Source organism: Nematolebias whitei, chromosome 5 (genome assembly GCF_014905685.2).
Source record: "Nematolebias whitei isolate Nwh7 chromosome 5, NemWhi1, whole genome shotgun sequence".
NCBI classification, from domain to species: Eukaryota; Metazoa; Chordata; class Actinopteri; order Cyprinodontiformes; family Rivulidae; genus Nematolebias; species Nematolebias whitei.
The window spans coordinates 3,478,994-3,498,401 of NC_056502.1; the positions used below are offsets into that span (position 1 = coordinate 3,478,994).

The 19,408-nt window shown below is 42.9% G+C and overlaps 2 protein-coding genes across 2 annotated transcripts in view; one reads left to right on the top strand and one right to left on the bottom strand.

Moving 5' to 3' along the window:
• The window catches only part of col28a1b (collagen, type XXVIII, alpha 1b), a 24,953-nt gene extending 8,553 nt beyond the window's left edge, over positions 1-16,400 (top strand). The window contains exons 11-35 of the mRNA XM_037676517.1: positions 2,389-2,442; positions 2,762-2,830; positions 3,040-3,108; positions 3,846-3,914; positions 4,151-4,219; positions 4,300-4,368; positions 4,579-4,647; positions 6,023-6,091; positions 7,157-7,228; positions 8,353-8,421; positions 8,499-8,570; positions 9,333-9,401; positions 9,479-9,547; positions 9,616-9,684; positions 9,772-9,840; positions 10,791-10,859; positions 10,938-11,006; positions 11,773-11,841; positions 12,304-12,384; positions 12,492-12,527; positions 12,689-12,725; positions 12,800-13,354; positions 15,279-15,466; positions 15,803-16,094; positions 16,225-16,400. Coding sequence (XP_037532445.1) covers positions 2,389-2,442; positions 2,762-2,830; positions 3,040-3,108; positions 3,846-3,914; positions 4,151-4,219; positions 4,300-4,368; positions 4,579-4,647; positions 6,023-6,091; positions 7,157-7,228; positions 8,353-8,421; positions 8,499-8,570; positions 9,333-9,401; positions 9,479-9,547; positions 9,616-9,684; positions 9,772-9,840; positions 10,791-10,859; positions 10,938-11,006; positions 11,773-11,841; positions 12,304-12,384; positions 12,492-12,527; positions 12,689-12,725; positions 12,800-13,354; positions 15,279-15,466; positions 15,803-16,094; positions 16,225-16,400 — 2,598 coding nt within the window. The remainder of the gene's footprint in view (positions 1-2,388; positions 2,443-2,761; positions 2,831-3,039; positions 3,109-3,845; positions 3,915-4,150; positions 4,220-4,299; positions 4,369-4,578; positions 4,648-6,022; positions 6,092-7,156; positions 7,229-8,352; positions 8,422-8,498; positions 8,571-9,332; positions 9,402-9,478; positions 9,548-9,615; positions 9,685-9,771; positions 9,841-10,790; positions 10,860-10,937; positions 11,007-11,772; positions 11,842-12,303; positions 12,385-12,491; positions 12,528-12,688; positions 12,726-12,799; positions 13,355-15,278; positions 15,467-15,802; positions 16,095-16,224) is intronic.
• A 1,873-nt stretch (positions 16,401-18,273) lies between these two features.
• The window catches only part of si:dkey-256h2.1 (uncharacterized protein LOC337520 homolog), a 13,726-nt gene continuing 12,591 nt past the window's right edge, over positions 18,274-19,408 (bottom strand). The window contains exon 12 of the mRNA XM_037676518.1: positions 18,274-18,399. Within this exon, the coding sequence (XP_037532446.1) occupies positions 18,274-18,399 (126 nt within the window). The remainder of the gene's footprint in view (positions 18,400-19,408) is intronic.

Here is a 19,408-nt window from a genome sequence, read left to right on the forward strand (position 1 = left end):
GCCAGCCTCACAGCCAGCCTCGCAGCCAGCCTCGCAGCCAGCCTCGCCTCTGTTCACTGTGAAAGATGAAGTGTTTCTCAGCTCTGCACTAATGGAATGTGAATATTGGATTATGGGTAATCCTGACTCCAAAGCTGTGAATCCAGGCTTGCAGGATATTATTCTTTAGCAGAAACAGACTTTGTGTGGTGGGATTAGAACCTGCTCATCATTCCTCCTGTCCTGTGGCACCGTCGGTCCAGCCGGGTTCTTCTGTCCGGTGGGATGAAAGCGTCTCTCGCTGATGTTAAACCTGCTCAGCCTTGGTCTTCTGACCTGCTTCAGACCTGATGCAGTCACATCACACTTTTCTTTATTCTCTTGTGTTGTAATAGAAATGCTTCAGCATCTTTTCGCTAGTTTTAACTGTTCAGCTCATTCGGGAGAGGAGTTCTGGGTTTTGTTACTTTTATCATTTTTTTAAACGTTCAGCTTTATGCTTCAATATTTTCCCCAAATAAATAAATTCAGATCTTTTCGAATGTTGCAAAAAACATTGTTCTTGTTGAAATCTGTTTCAGCAAACTGCCTCTATTTTTGACTTCTTATGCTATTTTTAGTTTAATGGGGAGTGGTGGTGCAGAGGTTAGAGGAGGCGGACCTGCGCCGGTTCGACTCCCCAGAGCGATGACATCAAATGTGGGTGGAAAAGGTGAAACACCCACACCTGCCTCCACGCTCATCTGCTCCACTGTGGGCCCTTGAGCAAGGCCCTTAACCCCCACCACCTGCTCCCCTGGGCGCCCTAGATGCAGCTCTCTGCTCCACTCAGAGGCGGTGGTAGCTCGGTATCTGTGGTGGAGTCAGGAAGAACATCCGGCGTAAAAACAATCACCAAGCCTTCGTGCGAGTTAGTTCGCTGTGGCGACCCCTGAGGAAGGGAGCAGCCGAAAGAAGAAGAAATGCTCATTTTAGTTAGCGCTCACTTATTTTATAGCTTTTAGCTAGGTTTAGCTACTTTAAGCCACATTTAGATGCTTTTAGGTTTTATGTAGTTATGATACTTTTAGCAAACTTTTGACATTTTTTACTTTTAGCTAACTTTTTGCTACTTTTAGCTTCTAGCTCACATTTTTATACTTAAGCTAGCCCTTTCATATGGGTAGCCTACCTAACCTTTTGCTACTTAATTTTTTTATTTTTGGACATTTTGCTATTTGCTTTTTGCTTCTAGTTAGCCTTTTGATACCTTTAGTCAGCATCTTGCTACTAGTTAGCACTTGATACTTTTAGTTAGCATTTTTAGCTACACCTCTTGCCTTTTACTACTTTTTTCAGTGTTTTGCTACTTTTCAATTCAATTCAGTTTATTTCTAAAGCTCCAAGTCACAACAGAAGTCGTCTCAGGCACTGAACAGAAACATTCATGTATAAAATAATAATTAACAGAAACATTCATGTATAAAATAATAATTAACATTATTTATCTGAGGAGCAGCTTTGAGTTTAACTCCATCACTGAACTCTCATCTTAAGCAAGCATGAAGGCGACAGTGGAAAGAAAAACTCCCTCGTGAGGAAGAAACCTTTAGCAGAACCAGCTCAGGACAAGAGGACCATCTGCTTCAACCGGCCGGGTTTGGTAGGAATAGATACACAATGGCAGGTCAAGAATCACATGTTAAGATAGAAATAGTATCAAATGAAAACTATTCAATTTTAACAATTTATTCAAGGAAATGAGGTCAGTTTGTCCTCTAGTAGTCTAAGTCTATAGCAGCATAACAAGCCGACCCTAACTATAGGATTTATCAAAAAGGAAAGTCTTAATCCCAGTCTTAAAACTGGACAATGTGTCAGCCTCACGGACAGAAACTGGAAGTTGGTTCCACAAGAGAGGAGCCTGAGAACTGGAAGATCTTCCTCCCATTCTGCTGCTGGAAACTCTAGGAACCACAAGTAAACCTGCAGTCTGAGAGTGAAGTGCTCTGTTAGGAAAATATGGAACAATAAGATCTGTAATATAAGATGGAGCTAGGTTGTTGAGCGCTTTGTAGGTTAGAAGATTTTGAATTCTATTCTGGATTTGACAGGGAACCAATGGAGAGAAGCTAAAACTGGAGAGATATGATCTCTCCCAGTAACTCCAGTTAAGACTTTTATCTTTTAAGCAGCTGCTTATTTGTCTTTAATAACACTGTTTCAGCTCCCAGCTCACTCTGTGATTTTTATTTTATTTTTTACATAAATACTTTTTTTGTTGTCTATAAATGTTACTTTTGAATGAAATATTTTTCCACGTGAAGCAGAAAGTCACTCTTTGTTGTGGAGAATGACCAGATAATAAAATGTTGCTCCTGAAACTAAAGATTTGAGTTTTGTGCTGAGGGTTGTTATTTTGCTTTGCAGGGTGTAACAGGACCAGCAGGAGACCCGGGTCCTGAGGGGCCACTGGGATCCAAAGTAGGTCTCATAAATGTTTCAAAACACTTAGAATTTTAGTCATATTTGCACAAGATCGCAGGATTAATTGTTTGAATTTAACTTGTGTAAGTTATAGAAGTTGTAGATGTAAAATGATTTTGCACAAGAACCAGAGAATCAGTGCAGGAAATCTTCCTAAAACATTTTCTAGAATAAACCGTTGGTTAAATCCACGAAGAATCAGGTTCATCAATATAAAATTCAGGTTTTAAAAGGATTTGGAGGAGCTGCTTCATCTGATTTTGTGATTATTTTTCACATTTTGCCCAAAAAAACCTCTGAACTCTGTTTTTCACAGGGAGACCGGGGGCCCATCGGGGTGCCTGGACCCCCAGGAGACTTCAGGATTGGATTTCCAGGAACTAAAGTGATTTCTTTGCGTTATCATTTTTACCAGCATCTTTTCTATAATCCCAGTCAAATATAATTTCACTTTCACTTCTGCACATCAAACATTTGTTTAGAATTTATGTTGTAAAATCAAATTTCAATGGTTCATTCACGAACACGTTTAAAGTGGAAAATGTAATTATTTACTGATCGTATGATGAAGGTGAAGCTGTTGGATGTTCACAGGGTGAAAAGGGCCTTCAGGGGAGACCCGGACCTTCAGGTCCTGCTCAGACTGGAGAACCAGGACTACCTGTGAGTTTGTATGTTCCAGCTTTGGGTTTGTTCAGGTCTTGGACAGTTCGCATCCGTTTGAGTCTGTTTTACAGCAACAGATAACACAAATCAAATATCAGGGATTTAGGATTTTAACGCTCGTGGCCAACTGACTCCAACATTTTGTGGAAGTTTAAACTCAGAACTTTTCCTCCTCTGCTGTTTCTCCACGCCAGCATTACCTTTTCATGGTGGTGTATTTTTGTACAAGTTTAAACAGCCTCCTGGACCGTTTTCATTCCTTTTTTATGAGCTCACATGAGCACTTATACACACAACTACTGTATTTTCTGGCATTAAGTCACTCCAGAGTATAAATCGCACCAATTTAAACAAGCATCACGAAGAGGAAAAAACATATAAGTGGTTTCGGCGTATAAGTCGCATTTATTATGCATTTATTTAATGGTCAAAACAGCTTCATTTTACCTTCCATCCATCACAGCCGGAGCAGCTAGCTCTCCAGCGTTCCTCCGCCTGCACCAGCTGAGTAAAGAGTGCACGCACGGGAGGACTCGCTGTTGCAGTTCTTAGAAATTTTAAGTGTCAGTTAAAAATTACGTTATGAATATGGAAAAAAATATGTATATAAGTCGCTTCGCAGTATATAAGTATATATAACGTATACAAGTTGCAGGACTGACAGATCTACGAACCAAAAAACCTGCAACTTATACGCTGGAAAATACGGTAAATATAAACTGTGTCTCTTCTAGGGAATACCAGGACCACTCGGATTACAAGGAAACCCTGGACCGCCTGGAGATGGGTTTCCAGGACCAAAAGTGAGTACCATCTTCACACAATGAGCCAAAACATCTACAGTACAATACTCCCTTGAAAAAATAACATTTCATTGTTAGTTAGCGTAAAAGTTTTCTGATTCAGTAACATTTTTATTACTTTTTGTAGATCAGTGATGCAAAAAAACTGATTTAATGATTCAGTAGCATCAAAAAGCAATTGTTCATTTTAGGAGACGTGACATAAAGTTGGAGGATGTCTGTCACGTTTGTTTCAGGGGGATCGAGGGTTTGAAGGTCCACGAGGAAACCGTGGGCCTCCTGGGGTTGGGGTCAAAGGTGACAAGGTGAAAAAGCTATAAACTTATTGTGAGTTAAAGTAAAACTGAGTACAGACTCTCCAACATGATGCGTTCTTTGTTTGTAGGGTAATCATGGACCACCAGGGCTTCAAGGTCCGGTTGGTGCTCCTGGGTTTGGGCTTCAAGGTGAAAAGGTGCAAACTGGATTTTTCTCTGAAATGTACAAACAAAACTTCTAATCTGTGCAAACGTGATATTTTGTCTCTGAGTTCGTCGTGATGCTGCCAGTTAACAGCTGCTTGTTGACACGTTGAAGCTAAAACCAGAGCTGAAGCTGAAGAAACGGAACCAGGAACGCCAAGCTGGATTTGTTTCATGTGTTGGTAACTTCTTCTGCCCCTCAGGGAGACCAGGGCCCAGTTGGACCTGCAGGACCAAGAGGAGCTCCAGGTGTTGGAGTACCAGGATCGAAGGTAAGCGAGTGCAGGAGTTCATCGTCAGCGGGAGGTTTTTAAAGTTGGATTCATTTATCTGTCTGACTGTGTCTAAACCACGCTTCATCGAGGAGAAGCTTCGGCTGTTAAGTTTTGTGCTTGGTTCATGTCGAGTTGAAGCTTCTCGTGAAGTTTGAGATGTAATCCACACAACATTCTTCTCATATTGATGATCATTGAGTCCTTAAATTCAAACCGTGTTAGCAGAGATCGTGACTGGATGCCGGCTTCCACACGTTCGTTTACCTGCAGAAACAGCCGAAGTGACTGCTTGAACCTGACATTTGAACTTTATGTTTCAATATTTTCTCCACAGAAATAAATTCAGACCTCTTTAATAAAAACATTGTCCTCTTTGAAATCTGCTTCATCAATCTGCTTCTACTTTTGTCTCTTAATTCTACTTTTAGCTTTTAGCTAGCCTTTTATTAGACCTTTGACACTGGTACCTAACCTCTTGCTGGTTTTAGCTTTTGCTACTTTTGTTTTTTGTTGGCCTTTTCATGCTCTTTTGCTTCTAGCAAACAGTTTTCATACTTTTAGCTTTTAGTTAGCATTGTTAGCTACCCTTTTGCAAAACTACTTGTTTGCTAGCATTTTGCTTTTCCATTTAGCTTCTAGCTAGAGTGCTATTACCTTTAGCAATCCTGTTGCATCTTTTAGCTAGCATTTTTCTAGTTTTAACTTTTAGCTATTGTTTTGATCATTTTAGCTTGCTGCTTAGAAAGTAGTAGTTACCGCAGTCTGATTTTTAATCTTGACCTTCGTCTCTCTTCTGTCGTGTTTAGCTGCAGATTTATTCTCATATTTCCACCCAAACGTCTTCTCTGAGAGCCGACGCTCGTCTGATTCCATCACGTTTCTTAACGCGACTCAAACTTCGTGGTTTTTGGAAGATTCGGTTTTTGTTGATGTCGAGCGCAGACCCACATTTCAGAACTGCACATCTACTCATTTGGAAAACTACCGGAGTGCGCGGTTTCAGTTGGCGATGTTCGAAATAATCCAGAATAAATTATTTTATGTTTGATTTCAGTTTTTCCTTTAAGGTTTGTTTTATGGGGTTTACATTTTTATATATGCTTAAAAAAGCATTTTTCAAATTTCAGCTTATTTGCTTAAAATCTCACGACCCAAGTTTTAAGTATCTACAAAACAAAATAAAAGCATTCACATGCACTTGTTAAATCTAGGAATATTTGTTTTATCATTTATCTATTTATTTTTTTTAGAAAAGTCACCAAAGTTTAGTGTTTTAACTGGACTTTTCTTTGTAGTTTTGTGGCTGAGCCAAATAATGGAAACATTCTCATCGGTTCTGCTGAAAAATCAAACGGACTGGTTTTGTCCTCAGGGGAACCAGGGCCCCCCAGGTGAGCCCGGGCAGCCAGGTGAGCGAGGGGTGGGAGCGCCAGGACCCAAAGTAAGTCCTCCGAGCTCGGCTGCAGTTTGAACACCGTCTGTGGTGCATTCTTTATTTACAGCTTGAAACGTTTCTCTCGGGTCCCCTTCCAGCTCCTTCTGTCCGAACTGTGCAGAACTTTCTTTACTAGAAGAAACCAGAGTCCCAGAAACGCGTCTCATCTGAACCTCAGCAGATTACACAAAATGTCAAACCTAAAAATTCACCAGTTTTTGTCCAGTCTTCTGTATAATTCTCCAGCTGTGGCACCACTTCAGATGACATTTGAAACTTTTAGCTGAACTGACGGGAATAAATAATAAATACTAAATCAGATTTGGTTTCATTAGATTTAATTGGATTAAAATGCATTTAATGTGACTAATTTGACTTTGCTTCAAGTTTGGTTTGAAGTTTAATCTTAAAATAAAAATTGAATTAAACTAAAGTTCACAGATTAAGACGGGAGTATAAACCTTCCATCGTTAAACTTTAGTTGTCAGCAATGATTGTGTCTTTAAATTAAAATGAGATTATTGGTAATTAATCAAAGGATATTTATTTTGCTTACTGGCTGAGAACGAGACTTTTGTGAGCACTATTTTATTTGTTTAAATCCAAAATAAATATTCATACCAAGGAGTTGCATGACTTTTAAAGAGGAAGAGTGACATTAAATCCCAGATTATCATGGACACGAGGAGCTTCAAATAAAAACCAAAAGATTTATTTAAAGAAGCCAAAAGCAAAGGTTGAAGATTCATGTAAAGATGAATCACGGGGGGTGAAACCAGACTGATGAGCGAGGTGAGCAGGGGAACTGGACGGGCCGGATTAGCTGCAGCTGTGACAAATTAAACAGGGAACAGGTGTAAGATGAATGAATGAAGCACGAGGGAACGCAGGTGGGTAAAGGGACAAAAATAAACTACGAACAGGAAGTCCAACAGTAAAATACCAGTCTTGACACAGTTTGTGTTAAAGTGGAGCTATAATGCCTAAAACATTCAGTTTATTGACAAGCATTTATTAAAAATGTACAATAAAATAGACAGTCTAGTTTTTTTTTGTGTGTTTTTTCTGTAGGGAGACCCTGGAGCTCAGGGTTCAGCTGGAGTACCAGGTCTACCAGGGGAGGATGGAAGTCCGGGACAAAAGGTAACATTAAAACTGGAATTATCCTCCAGCCGTCCCTCTTGTGATGTGCAGAATAACTTGAAAAATTAGTGAGGACTTAATTTTTGATGTGTGGTTACATTTAGGCATAAGAAACTTTTATTTTGAAAATTGTGATGCCATGTCCAAATCCAAGATGGCTACTACCATATATATTAATATATGCAGAAAGTTAGGTTTGGTGGGCAGGCGCTTGGTTGTGTTGACTGGGTGGCACGTCCTCCTTAGATAATGGTAGGGGAAACATTAATACCTGATATATATATATATATATATATATATATATATATATTTAGATATCTAAATTGATATATATGTATGTATGTATGTACGGTGTGTAAACCGGCCACCCCTATCCTTTGAGGAAACTATACTTTATAGATTTTATATTGCCTAAAAGTAAAGTTAGCTCAAATGACTGGGGTGGCCAAAGATTAATCAGTCATGTGTGTCAAACTCAAGGCCCGGGGGCCAAGTGTGGCCCTCGTTGACATCTTATCTGGCCCCCAAGATGTCATGTATGTGAAACGTAAAATACTTCTATCCCTTGAACTTTTTTCAGTAATCTTTGATTATGATGTTGAAAGCACAACAGAGAACATCGAATGAGACCAGTCAGATTCTTGTTGAGGAACCTGTGACCAAGAAAAGATGTTGGGTATCTGATTTGAGTTCATGTAGATTCTGAAATTGGCCCTTTTTAATTTTGGCCCTCTTTTGTAAGTGAGTTTGACACCCCTGATCTATGGTGACCAAGGCCACCATTGGCCACCCCCTGGTTGCGTCTTTGTACATGGTCGTGGATAAAATGACTCCCTCCGCTCACCAGAATCTCTCTGCGCCGCCTCAGACGAGCAAATAAGAAACCGTACCTTTGTTCTTTTTCACTCTGTGACTCCTCCTAAATACCTGGAACCAAAAACATTTAGGTTTACTTGCACTCTCTGTTCAGTTCCAGTCCAGAAAAACACTCAAAACTACAAATCTTTAAGTATTTGTACGCCTCCTCGACAGCGGATATCAGCGTATGGTTTATCTGTTTTGAATCCTGTTTTCAAAATGAGTGTCCTCTTTTTTGTTTGTTTGTTTGTCTTTGTCATGATCAGGGCGACACCGGTGCGTCGGGGCCCAGAGGGCCTGAGGGGGCTCCGGGTAAAGGAGCTCCTGGTGAGAAGGTAACATCTGACTCTGTCCTTGAAAGCAACGATGCAAACGTCTTGTGCAGAGCTGAGGACTTGTGTTTCTCTGGCAGGGAGACAAAGGGGACAGGGGGAGCCGGGGACAGCCTGGACCGTTCGGTCCTGAGGGGTCAACGGGGCCAAAGGTGATTTCATGACAAGTGCACATGAATGTCTTCTAAAACATGTACACGCCAAGAATAAAGGTTTGGGTCACAGATGTGGAGCAGAAAATGTCTGGTAGAAGTTAAAAAAAATAACCAAAACACAAAAACAGAAAATTGATCCAAGTGGACAGAGCTAAAAAAAAAAAACAGGATGAAAAAGTGTAATAATGAGAGAAGAGAGGGAGTTAAAGGAAAAACATGAAGTGTTTGACTATTTAAAGGGTTAAAACATGAAAACAGAGCAGAGAAAACAAGAAAATTATTCAGCTTTTATCAATAAGTGTCTTTAATCTAATTTGATTATTTTAAATGTTAGAAAACAAAATCTACTCAATTTTACCCCAAAAAGACGTTTATGATGATTTCACCGTTTGAGGCGGTGCTTTGACTCTAAATGTCCCTCTGTCTCAGTTTGAAGCGTCTCCTGTCTCAGTTTGCAGCGTCTTCTGTCTCAGTTTGAAGCGTCTCCTGTCTCAGTTTGCAGCGTCTTCTGTCTCAGTATGAAGCGTCTTCTGTCGCAGTATGAAGCGTCTCCTGTCTCAGTTTGAAGCGTCTCCTGTCTCATTTTGCAGCGTCTTCTGTCTCAGTACGAAGTGTCTCCTGTCTCAGTTTGAAGCGTCTCCTGTCTCAGTATGAAGCATCTCCTGTCTCAGTATGAAGCGTCTTCTGTCTCAGTTTGAAGCGTCTCCTGTCTCAGTTTGAAGCGTCTCCTGTCTCAGTTTGAAGTGTCTTGTGTTTCAGGGGGAACCAGGAAAACTTGGACTGCCAGGACCCAGTGGACCCCCAGGCAGGGGGAGTCCTGGTGCCAAAGTGAGCGTGTGTGGTCCAAACTAATGACGGCGCTCGTGTGTCCGACAGATCTTCATTCATTTCTGTTTGTTTGTCAGGGAGAACCGGGCCCATCGGGTCCTGCTGGAGCTGTGGGAGAGTCGGGACTCGGTCTACCTGGACCCAAGGTGAGTTCAGGCTCACATCAACTGAACGTTACTTTTGACAATAAAGACAAACCAGGTGTGGTCTGCAGGGCGACAGAGGACCACCAGGACCTCTTGGACTACCTGGACTGAAAGGTGAAGGGTTCTCTGGACCTCAGGTGAGTCAGACTTCATTATGTTGTTTTTTTTATTAGTGCTCCTGATGATCATGTTTGGTTCTACAAAATCATCCTTTTCTGTCTCAGGGGCCTCCAGGACTTCCTGGTCTTCCAGGGGAGATCGGACCTGAAGGCGTCGGTTTACCTGGACCAAAGGTAACACGTTGTCAGTAAAATATCATTTTCTGGTGATGTTACTGAAGGACGGGTCTAAATGAAGGGAATGCTTGTCGCCCGCCGCCCTTCGTGCCAAACCTTCAGACTCACATCCTCTCAGGTCGTCTTGGTCAAATTTTACAAACAGAGTTTGACAGAAAATCAAAAAGTCGTGCTGTTGGCGCTCAGAGTGCGTGTAAAAGACGACTCACAGCTACTACCACGTCACATGTCAGCTCCATGTCGGTTATAAACACGACCGAGTCATACGCTGTAATAAAACGTGAATTAAAGGTAAATTACTGAACGCTGTGGCGTTTTACTGTGAATTAACAGAATAAATCCACAGAATGTTACTGGAATAATCCAGTGGATTACAGCAGATTACTGTTTTATTAAAGTATGGGCCACAGGATTAATGTTAGTGAAATAATCCAGTAAATTACAGAAAAATGTTGTGATTCATTAATTTGGAGGTGAAATAGAAGCTGCTGACAGTTTTCAACATGCTTAAAGTTAATTTTATTTCCGTCATGCAACAATCATAATGCAACAGAATAGATTTTAAAATGAAACAATTTATTTATTTATGAATAAAAGGACCCACCAACTTACACGGATGTTACCGTTTGTCATTTCTGCGCTGGGTGAGGTAGCTGTGGCGGCCATCTTGAGTCAGGTTGATGTCAATAGGGAATTCTACGCCTAATAAATATTTTCTGAGGGATTCATTCAAATCTATCCAGTGGCTCATGAGATATTTTGCTAACAGACGAACAGCGTTGACTCTCATGCAGTTACATGATCACCTGTCATGAGAAACTAACTCTTAAATGTTGTGCAGTCTCTTTTTGTTTGTTGTTGTGAGTTTTCGCTCTGTCACGTTGATTGAACCGTGCGTCGTAAAATATTTGAGAAAGACATTTATTTATTTATTTATTTATTTTCAGGGGGACAGGGGCATACCTGGACCACCTGGACCTGCTGGGCCACCAGGAGTTGGTCTGATTGGTCTTAAGGTAGTTTTTTAAAAACCAGATGTGCTAAAAGATTCTTACCTTGAGAGAATAACAATGTTTGTGTGTGCGCTCCTGCAGGGTTCTGTTGGTCCCACGGGTCCACACGGTCCTCCTGGGTTACCTGGAGAAGGATCACAAGGTCAAAAGGTTCGGCTGTCCCCCGTGACCCGTTTTCACTTTAATCCGCCCACAGTTTAGGCTTTTTTTTTACATTTTACAGTTTTACAAAACTTAACTTGCAGTTGTACATAAAACATTTAGCTGTTTTAGCCGTTCGTAACTTTCGGCGTGATTTTTATACATTTTTTCTTAATATTTCATTTTATTTACATTTTTTCCTCCTTGAAACAAATGAAAAGTTTCAAAACAAAAAAACTTGGTGCTTTTTAAAATCCACTTTAGTGTATTCGCTTTATTTTTAGCTTTTAGCTCAGATTTTGTTGATTTTAGCTTTGAGCTACTGTTTTATTAATTTAAGGTTTTGACCACTCTCCTTTACTAGTTTTAGCTTTTAGCTACATTTAGCTGCTGGTTTTGGCTTTTAGATGGTGTTTTATCTGTTTTAGCTACCAGTATTTTGTTAATTTAAAAATTTTAGTTTGTGTTTTGATACTTTTACCCTTTAGCTACTGTTTTGCTGGTTTTAGCTATGAGTCAGTGTTTTTATAATTTTAGCTTTTAGCTGCTGTTTTATTGTTTTAAGTTGTGAGACAATTATTATTATTATTATTTCTGTCAGCTGGGATTTCACTGGTTTAAGCTTCTCTGTTTGTTTTTGGCTCATATTAGCTTATATTTAGCTGATTTTAGATTTAGACTTTGATCCTGATCTCAGCTCTGAGCGTTGACTCAGTTTCTCTCGTCGTCTCCGTCAGGAGTCGAACTAACACAAAGTCTGTTTGGATCTTCTCAGGGGGAGCCTGGATTTCAGGGGATTCCAGGACCCAGAGGTCCTCCAGGACAAGGTCTGCAGGGCGACAAGGTACCGTAGCCGAAGTTATTCACACAGAGAGATTGTTGCGTTCTGCCGTCAGGAGTGTTGAACCCAAGTGCAGGAGGATGACAGGAGGCTGGTGGAAAATCAAAAAGTATTTATTTTACAAAAACGAAGCAAAAGCTGACGGGGCAGCGTACTCACGGGTGGACAGGACACGGAACGGAAGGCAGAAACACCATGAAGACAATCCCGAGACAAAGACAAGACACCAGTGAACTGAATAGACACACACTGATTAGGACAATGACAGACACCTGTGGTGATTAACATGAGACACAGGTGAGTCAGGGGCTGAACACAAGGAGGGAAAACACTGAGGGCTGGAAACACGAGGAAACAAACAGAGACAGAACCAACACCCGACAGAGATGATGCATTAGAAAGTGTTTCTTTCTTTGTGCTTTTAGCTTCAACAACAAAAAAACTGTATATTTATTTCTTCTGCAGGGAGAACGAGGACTGAGAGGAGACAAAGGCAAGAAGGGAGACCGAGGAACACCTGGAGAGCCAGGAGACGCTGGACCTGCGGTACGTCATGGATTTTTTATGCGCGTTGATGAGCTGAGAGTTCAAACTTTAAATTTATATTTATTGAAATGTTTTAAAGCCGATTTATGTTCTGTTTCAAATATCAGGGCAGAGTTGGACAGAAGGGAGAACCGGGACTCACGGTGAGTAAAAAGACTCGGACTTAAATAAAAACTGAACTTTCTGTTTTCTGAAAATCCTTCTCAGATTAACAGAAGCGTGAAGATGGTGTTTAATCCCAGAGAAATAACCTGAACATGTGAAGATTACATTTAACTCTGATGTGTTTTGTTGTTGCTCCCAGAGGGATGAGGTCATCAGAATCGTCAGGTCCATTTGCAGTAAGTGTTCAGCGTAAAGATGACAAATGAACCGTCCTCCTCCTCCTGACTGCGTCTTTGCTCCTCTTCATCAGGTTGTGGGGTGAAGTGCAGCCAAACCCCGTTGGAGCTGGTGTTTGTGATTGACAGCTCTGAGAGCGTGGGCCCTGAAAACTTCAACGTCATCAAAGACTTTGTGAACGCCGCGGTGGACCGGGTGTCGGTCGGCGGGGACGCCGTGCGTGTAGCCGTGGTCCTCTACAGCCACATCAACGCCGTGGTGGTCAGCCTGGAACAGGAAGCCAGCCAGGACGAGATCAGGTCTGCGGTGCGCTCCATGACCTACCTGGGCGAGGGGACCTACACCGGCAGCGCCCTCCAACGGGCCAACTGGGTGTTGGGGGCGGCCCGGGCGGGCGTGAGGAAGGTGGTGGTCGTCATCACCGACGGGCAGGCCGATCGGAGGGACCCGGTCAGTCTGGAGAGCGCCGTGACAGAAGCTAAAGAAAACGAAATCGAGATGTTTGTGATCGGGGTGGTGAACGAGAGCGACCCTCTCTCCGAGCTCTTCAAGAAGGAGCTGAGCTTCATGGCCTCGGACCCCGACAGAGACCACATGGTCCTGGTCGCAGACTTTAACGTCCTGCAAGGTGACCAGCTCATCGCCTGATCGCATCATTGCAGAAAGTCTTCAGTGTGGCGTTCACTGAGCTGAAGTTCAGCGTGGCTGTAGCTGAGAGGCCGTCACGTCCTCTGAGAGCTGAATCATAAAACAAGATTTGGTTTCAAACGTTGGTGTGCAAAGTGGCAGGTGATATGCATTACTTGTGTTTTTATTTCTTCCTAAATGAAGTGCACAACTGACAGGACATTTGGACCCAGGGTGCAGACTGGAACAAAAAGGAAAAACTTACAAACCCCAGCAGTTGACAGAAGAAACGGACGTGGTGTAAGAATGTGTCATGCTCAACTGGTCGGCTGTAGGAAACAGAAGCATAATCTGGACTGATTAGGCGAGTGGCTGCAGCTGCAGATAATGAAACCGGGCGGGGCAGGACTGAGCAGCACACTACAGCCCTGTTTACACGGGAACAACATCTGGAAACATCAGTGCTTTTTTAATCTTGATTTTGGTGAATCAGCAACAAAAAAACGCGCTTACACTAAAATCACTGGGGTCATTGAATCCGCGATAGTTTCCATGACAGGCAGGGTTGCCAGATAGGAAAACTATTACACAGTTGCTATAAAATGATTGTACTTTGACCCAAACTGTCATTAAGCTGAGTGAGGATTACTTCCTCAAAAGAGGAGGTTGTAAGATGAGATGTGTGTTGAGACTGGTGAACAAAGAAAAGGAGGGGAGGTTGACCCTAAAATTCTTATAAAACGGTAATTATTGTATACCTGGCAACACTGTTGCCTGGTTTTCAATGAGACATGCACACAGTCATGCCCCTTAGGGACAGGGTGAGAAGTTCAGTTATCTGGGATGGACTCTGAGTAGAACCGCTGCTCCTCCACATCGAGAGGAGCCAGTAGAGGTGGTTCGGGCTTCGGGTGAGGATACTTACTGGGCGCCTCCCTAGGGAGGTGCTTCGGGCATGTCTGACTGGGAGGAGGCCCCGGACACGCTGGAGGGTCTAGTTCTCTCGGTTGGCCCGGGAGCACCTTGGAGTCCTCCCAGAAGAGCTGGAAGAGGCTGTGGAGAGAGATGTCTGGACCTCCCTGCTCAAGATGCTGCCACGAGACCTGACTCCAGAACAAGAGGAAGATGATGGATGGATGGACGGATGGATGGATGCATGCAGTCTCAAGCATGTAAACGGTTATCTCTCACTCGTACAGCAAGCAGCATATCTGGGGCAGCGGTGCTGTTGAGACTTTTTGCCAAAGAACACAGGGAATTGAACCCCAGGCCATCTGCGTGGATGTTGACCTCTTTACCACCGGGCCATGCCACCCAGCACCATCTTGAATTCTTGATTAGCATTCAGTGTGTGTTGTGAAGGACTCTCAGCTACTACCACACCATGCTCAGTATTGGTAAAACTGGATTAGGTAAAACCTTCATTCGTGATATTTTGCTAACAGACGGAGTTGACTGCAGTAGCGAACAGCAGAATCTTAGGAAGGACTCTTGTGTGATCAGTTAGCTCCGAGTGTAGCAGAGAGTACGTTATGTTTCTCAAACAAGACGAATAAATGAGTTCGCACAGGAAGGTCAAAACATTATCGCCCGCTTTTCAGCAGCAGGTAATTGTTTGAACTGCCCCTTTAAAGCTGAACTCGTTTATATAAAAACACTAAAAACCTTCCAAGCAGCTGTTTGAGTTAAACCCTTGACAACAATAATAATAATAATTTTCCAGTCCTCTAACTCCCCCAGTTCCTTTAAAACTGTATGTTCATCATCAGGGAGTAAATCTGCAGTTTTTTCACAGCAGATGAACATAAACTTGATGAATTTGATCTTTTCAGACTCCTAAAGCTGCTTCTTTATCTAAACTGCTGCTCTGAGGTCAAACCACCGCGGAGCTTCAGGTTGACGGCTCTGATCTTCTGCTTCTGCAGCTCTGGAGAAGAAGCTGCTGACCTGCATCTTCCAGGACAGGAGGAACAATTTATTCGGCCCCATCCCGAGTTTCATGCTTCTCCCTGGGATCCCAGAGGTCTTCGGTAACGTCCTTGAACCGCAACCGTACGAGACGGACGCAGACGTGCCCACCTTCACAGGAGACCTGGAGAAGGTCCAGACGAAGGTGAGCAGCGCCGACGAGGCAGTGATTCATGTTGGAGGATTAACCAGCAGCAGGAAAAGTCTCAACGTTTAGCTTTATTATTCTTCACCCCTCTGACGTCACACACCTTTAAGCTGTAATCTAGTTTGTCTGGCATCTTTTTAAAATGTTTCTTAAATAAATTAAAGGTTTTAGAAAGTATTTAAGCTGCTGGTTGATCATAAACAGGAAGACCTCAAAGGTTAACGCTCTGAGTCATGTTTGGTAACTTCTATTAGTTTTGAATAAAAAACACATTTTTATTGTTTAACTGAATTTGCACAAAAAGGCTTTAAATTATTTTATTTTTTGTCCCAGCCCGGCTCTCCGGCGTCCCACTCGGACAGGGTGCTGGTCCACCCGCACAGACCGAAACCAGACGAGGACAGAACCACCTCAGAGACTCAGAGGTTCCCGTTCTTTGACAGGGAACCCTTCAGACCCGTAACGGAGTTCCTCCCACAGTTTGACATAAACAAACTCTACATGACTGAAGCCGTGGGGCCGGATGGTTCCACACAGAGGGCCCCGACTAAGAAAGAGCTGCCAGTACCATGGCCACCATCTCCACCACCTCCACCACCGAGGCCCTCAGACCCCCACACATCAGGTATGTCCAGTTTTTGACGACTTAATTATAATTTTCATTTGAGAGACCATTTCTTGGACTTGGCGACTTCAACAAATGTAAACCTGACTCTTTGTTTTGTGACTCAACTCGTTGTCATCATCGTGTCCAGCGGAGGGCTGCAGCCAGATCCTGGACCCAGGACCTTGCCGGGACTACGTGGTGAAGTGGTACTACGATGAGACGTCGAACGCCTGCGCTCAGTTCTGGTTCGGAGGCTGTCTGGGAAACAAAAACCAGTTTGAGACCGAGGAGAAGTGTCTCAAAACCTGCGTCAAGTTCTATTGAGCCTTTTCTTACAAACACACATCTGAACGAGTGAAAACTCATCAAACGTTTTTTTATTCTCGTGACTGTGTCATAAAATGTCCTCTTTTTGTGACCAAGACAGTCCTGGGAATAAAAAAAACTTCAGGATGTTTAGGTCTGAAACCGCTGGAAGCTAGTTCTTGTTAGACAATGCTGTTTTTGTCTGTAAACAACAGAGCTGGAAAGAAAAGGTTTTGTTGGTTATTTTTGATAAACTTTGTTACCCTAACCAAAGTAAACCCTCCAGGTGTGTTTATTTTGCGTTACCGGTCAGAAACGACCACACCAACGTGTCTGGTTGTAAATCCGTGGTAACACATTTGTTATCACTTGGTACTTGTGTTTTTATGAACAGTACAAATTTAGGTGTGGTTCTCACGGGGAAAAGATTCTGTTAGGTAACAATTCCGTTAGGAGGATATTTAGAAGAATAAAAGATTAGGGAGAGATTCATGTGGGAAAATATTCCTGTGGTAGAAAGATTTAAGGAAAGATTCCCATGGGGTAGATGAAGTTCGGAAAAGATTCCCTTGAGACAATTCCTGTGGGAGAAAGATTTCGTCAGAGGGACAATCTCATGGTGGTCTGTTACGTTTGGGGAAAATACATGTAAGAAAAAGATCTGTTGGGTAAAAACTTTTGTGGGGGTGGATAATGATTATAAATATTCTGTTTGGGAAAGATTACCATGAAGGATTGTTCCATTACAGACACAATCCCATAGATTATGTTGGTGGAATATTCTTGTAGGTAAAATTTGGTGAGGAGGGCAGATTGTCAAGGGGTTAATACAAACCGGATCCCAAAAAACTAGGGACACTAAACAAATTGTGAATAAAAACTGAATGCAATGATGTGGAGATGGCAAATGTCAATATTTTATTCGTAATATAACATAGATGACGGATCCATCCATCCATCCATTATCTTTACCCGTTTATTCCATTTTGGGTCACGGGGGTCGCTGGTGCCCATGTCCAGCAATCACTGTGCGAGGGGCGGGGGACACCCTGGACAGGTCTCCAGTCCATCACAGGGACACAGAGACAAACAAGACAAACAACCATTCACTCTCTCACTCACACCTAGGGACAATTTAGAGTTACCAATCAGTCTAACATGCATGTTTTTGGTCTGTGGGAGGAAACTGGAGTACCCGGAGAAAACCCACGCAGCACGGAGAAAACATGCAAACTCCACCCAGAAAGGCCCCCGGACCGGGGTTTGAACCAGGGACCTGCTCGCTGAGAGGCAGCAGCTCTACCAGTTGCGCCACCGTGCTGCCTTGATGACGGATCAAAAAGTTTAATCTGAGTAAATGTAACATTTTAAAGGAAAAATGTGTTGATTCAAAATTTCACAGTGTCAACAAATCCCAAAAAAGTTGGGACAAGTAGCAATAAGTGGCTGGAAAAAGGAAACTGAGCATATAACGAACAGCTGGAAGACCAATTAACACTAATTAGAACAATTGACAACATGACTGGGTATAAAAAGAGCTTCTTTTCAGGTTGGGAGGATTTACCTCGTGTCACGATGACTCACTGAGAAACGGCTCAGAGTTTCTAATTGGACGTGATTCCATGTAATTACAGAAGAGAGGCGGCTCTCAGAAACTAAACATTTCAGCTGGAGACAAAGAAGAAGATCTTATGGAGCGCCTGTTCGGCTGCAAGTTCCTTTGAGAAAGACGAAAATATCTCCAATTCTTGTGAGCGCACAGGACGATAAAGCAGCAAAAATTTAAAACATTTAAAACAACAGAAGCAGGGAAGTACAAATTGAATGTGTGGCTGTGCGTCCCGAGTTCCATTCATTCAGTCAGCGTGAAGAAGGGGTTTGCAGAGCTGCGTCACTTGTAGAAGACAAGAAAAGAAGACATGATGATGTATCCAGGCTGCTGAGCCGGATCAGGATCCCAGCCGTCGAACAAGCCGAAGTAGAGGACAGAGTTGGACCCAAACTGGCTCACGTTCAGCTGAAAGAGACAAAAGAAATGCTTCAGTCTCGCATGGAAGTTAATCTTAAGAAACTTCATGTTGCCAGTTCTAAAAATAAGACTTTTTATTTAAGGCAAGAAAATGTCCAACTGTCAAAAACACGTGTGATAAATCCTGGAGGAAATCCAGAAGAGAGCGCTTCAGCTGCAGTCAGTCGGAGGAGTCGAGCCCTCGCCTCACGGTGATTTGAGTTGAACGGTTTTACTTCAGATGCTGATTGCAGAGTGAGCATGCAGTCCTGGATTCATAATTATATTCATAAAATAAATGGTCTACGTCCTGGTCCTGTGGAACTGCTGTCCTACGTTTTGGATGCTTCGACACGCCTGATGTGTTGTTGAATGAGGTGAACTGGTGGTGGTGGTGGTGGTGGTGGTGGTGGGGGGGGGCTCTGCCGGCGGTGCACTTGTGTGGGAGGCATTTCTAACTTTTCACGTGTTTAATAACATAATTACTGTAAACACAGACACGCAGGAGCTCGTTACAACTTAGATGATTATTCTTTAAATAGTTGATGTGACAAAATGAGTCCCACTGGTCTATGGTGTGTGTCTGTAAGGGAGGACTGTGTGTTGTTGAATTTGGCACAGTGGTGCAGCGAAAAGGTCGCAGGATCGCCTCCTGGCTTGGGGCCTTTCTGGATGAAGGTTACATGTTCCCTTCGTGCACATGTGGGTTGTTCCCCTGGTCCTCCAGACCAAAAACATGCATGTTAGGCTGATTGGTAACTCTAAATTGTCCCTAGGTGTGAGTGAGAGAGTGAATGGTTGTTTGTCTCGTTTGTCTCTATGTGTCCCTGTGATGGACTTGCGACCCGTCCAGGGTGTACCCCGCCCCTCGCACAGTGATTGCTGGACATGGGCACCAGCGACCCCCGTGACCCAAAATGGAATAAGCGGGTAAAGATAATGGATGGATGGATGGATGGTTGTTTGTCTCTGTGTCCCTGTGATGGACTGGAGACATGTCCAGGTGTCCCTGTGATGG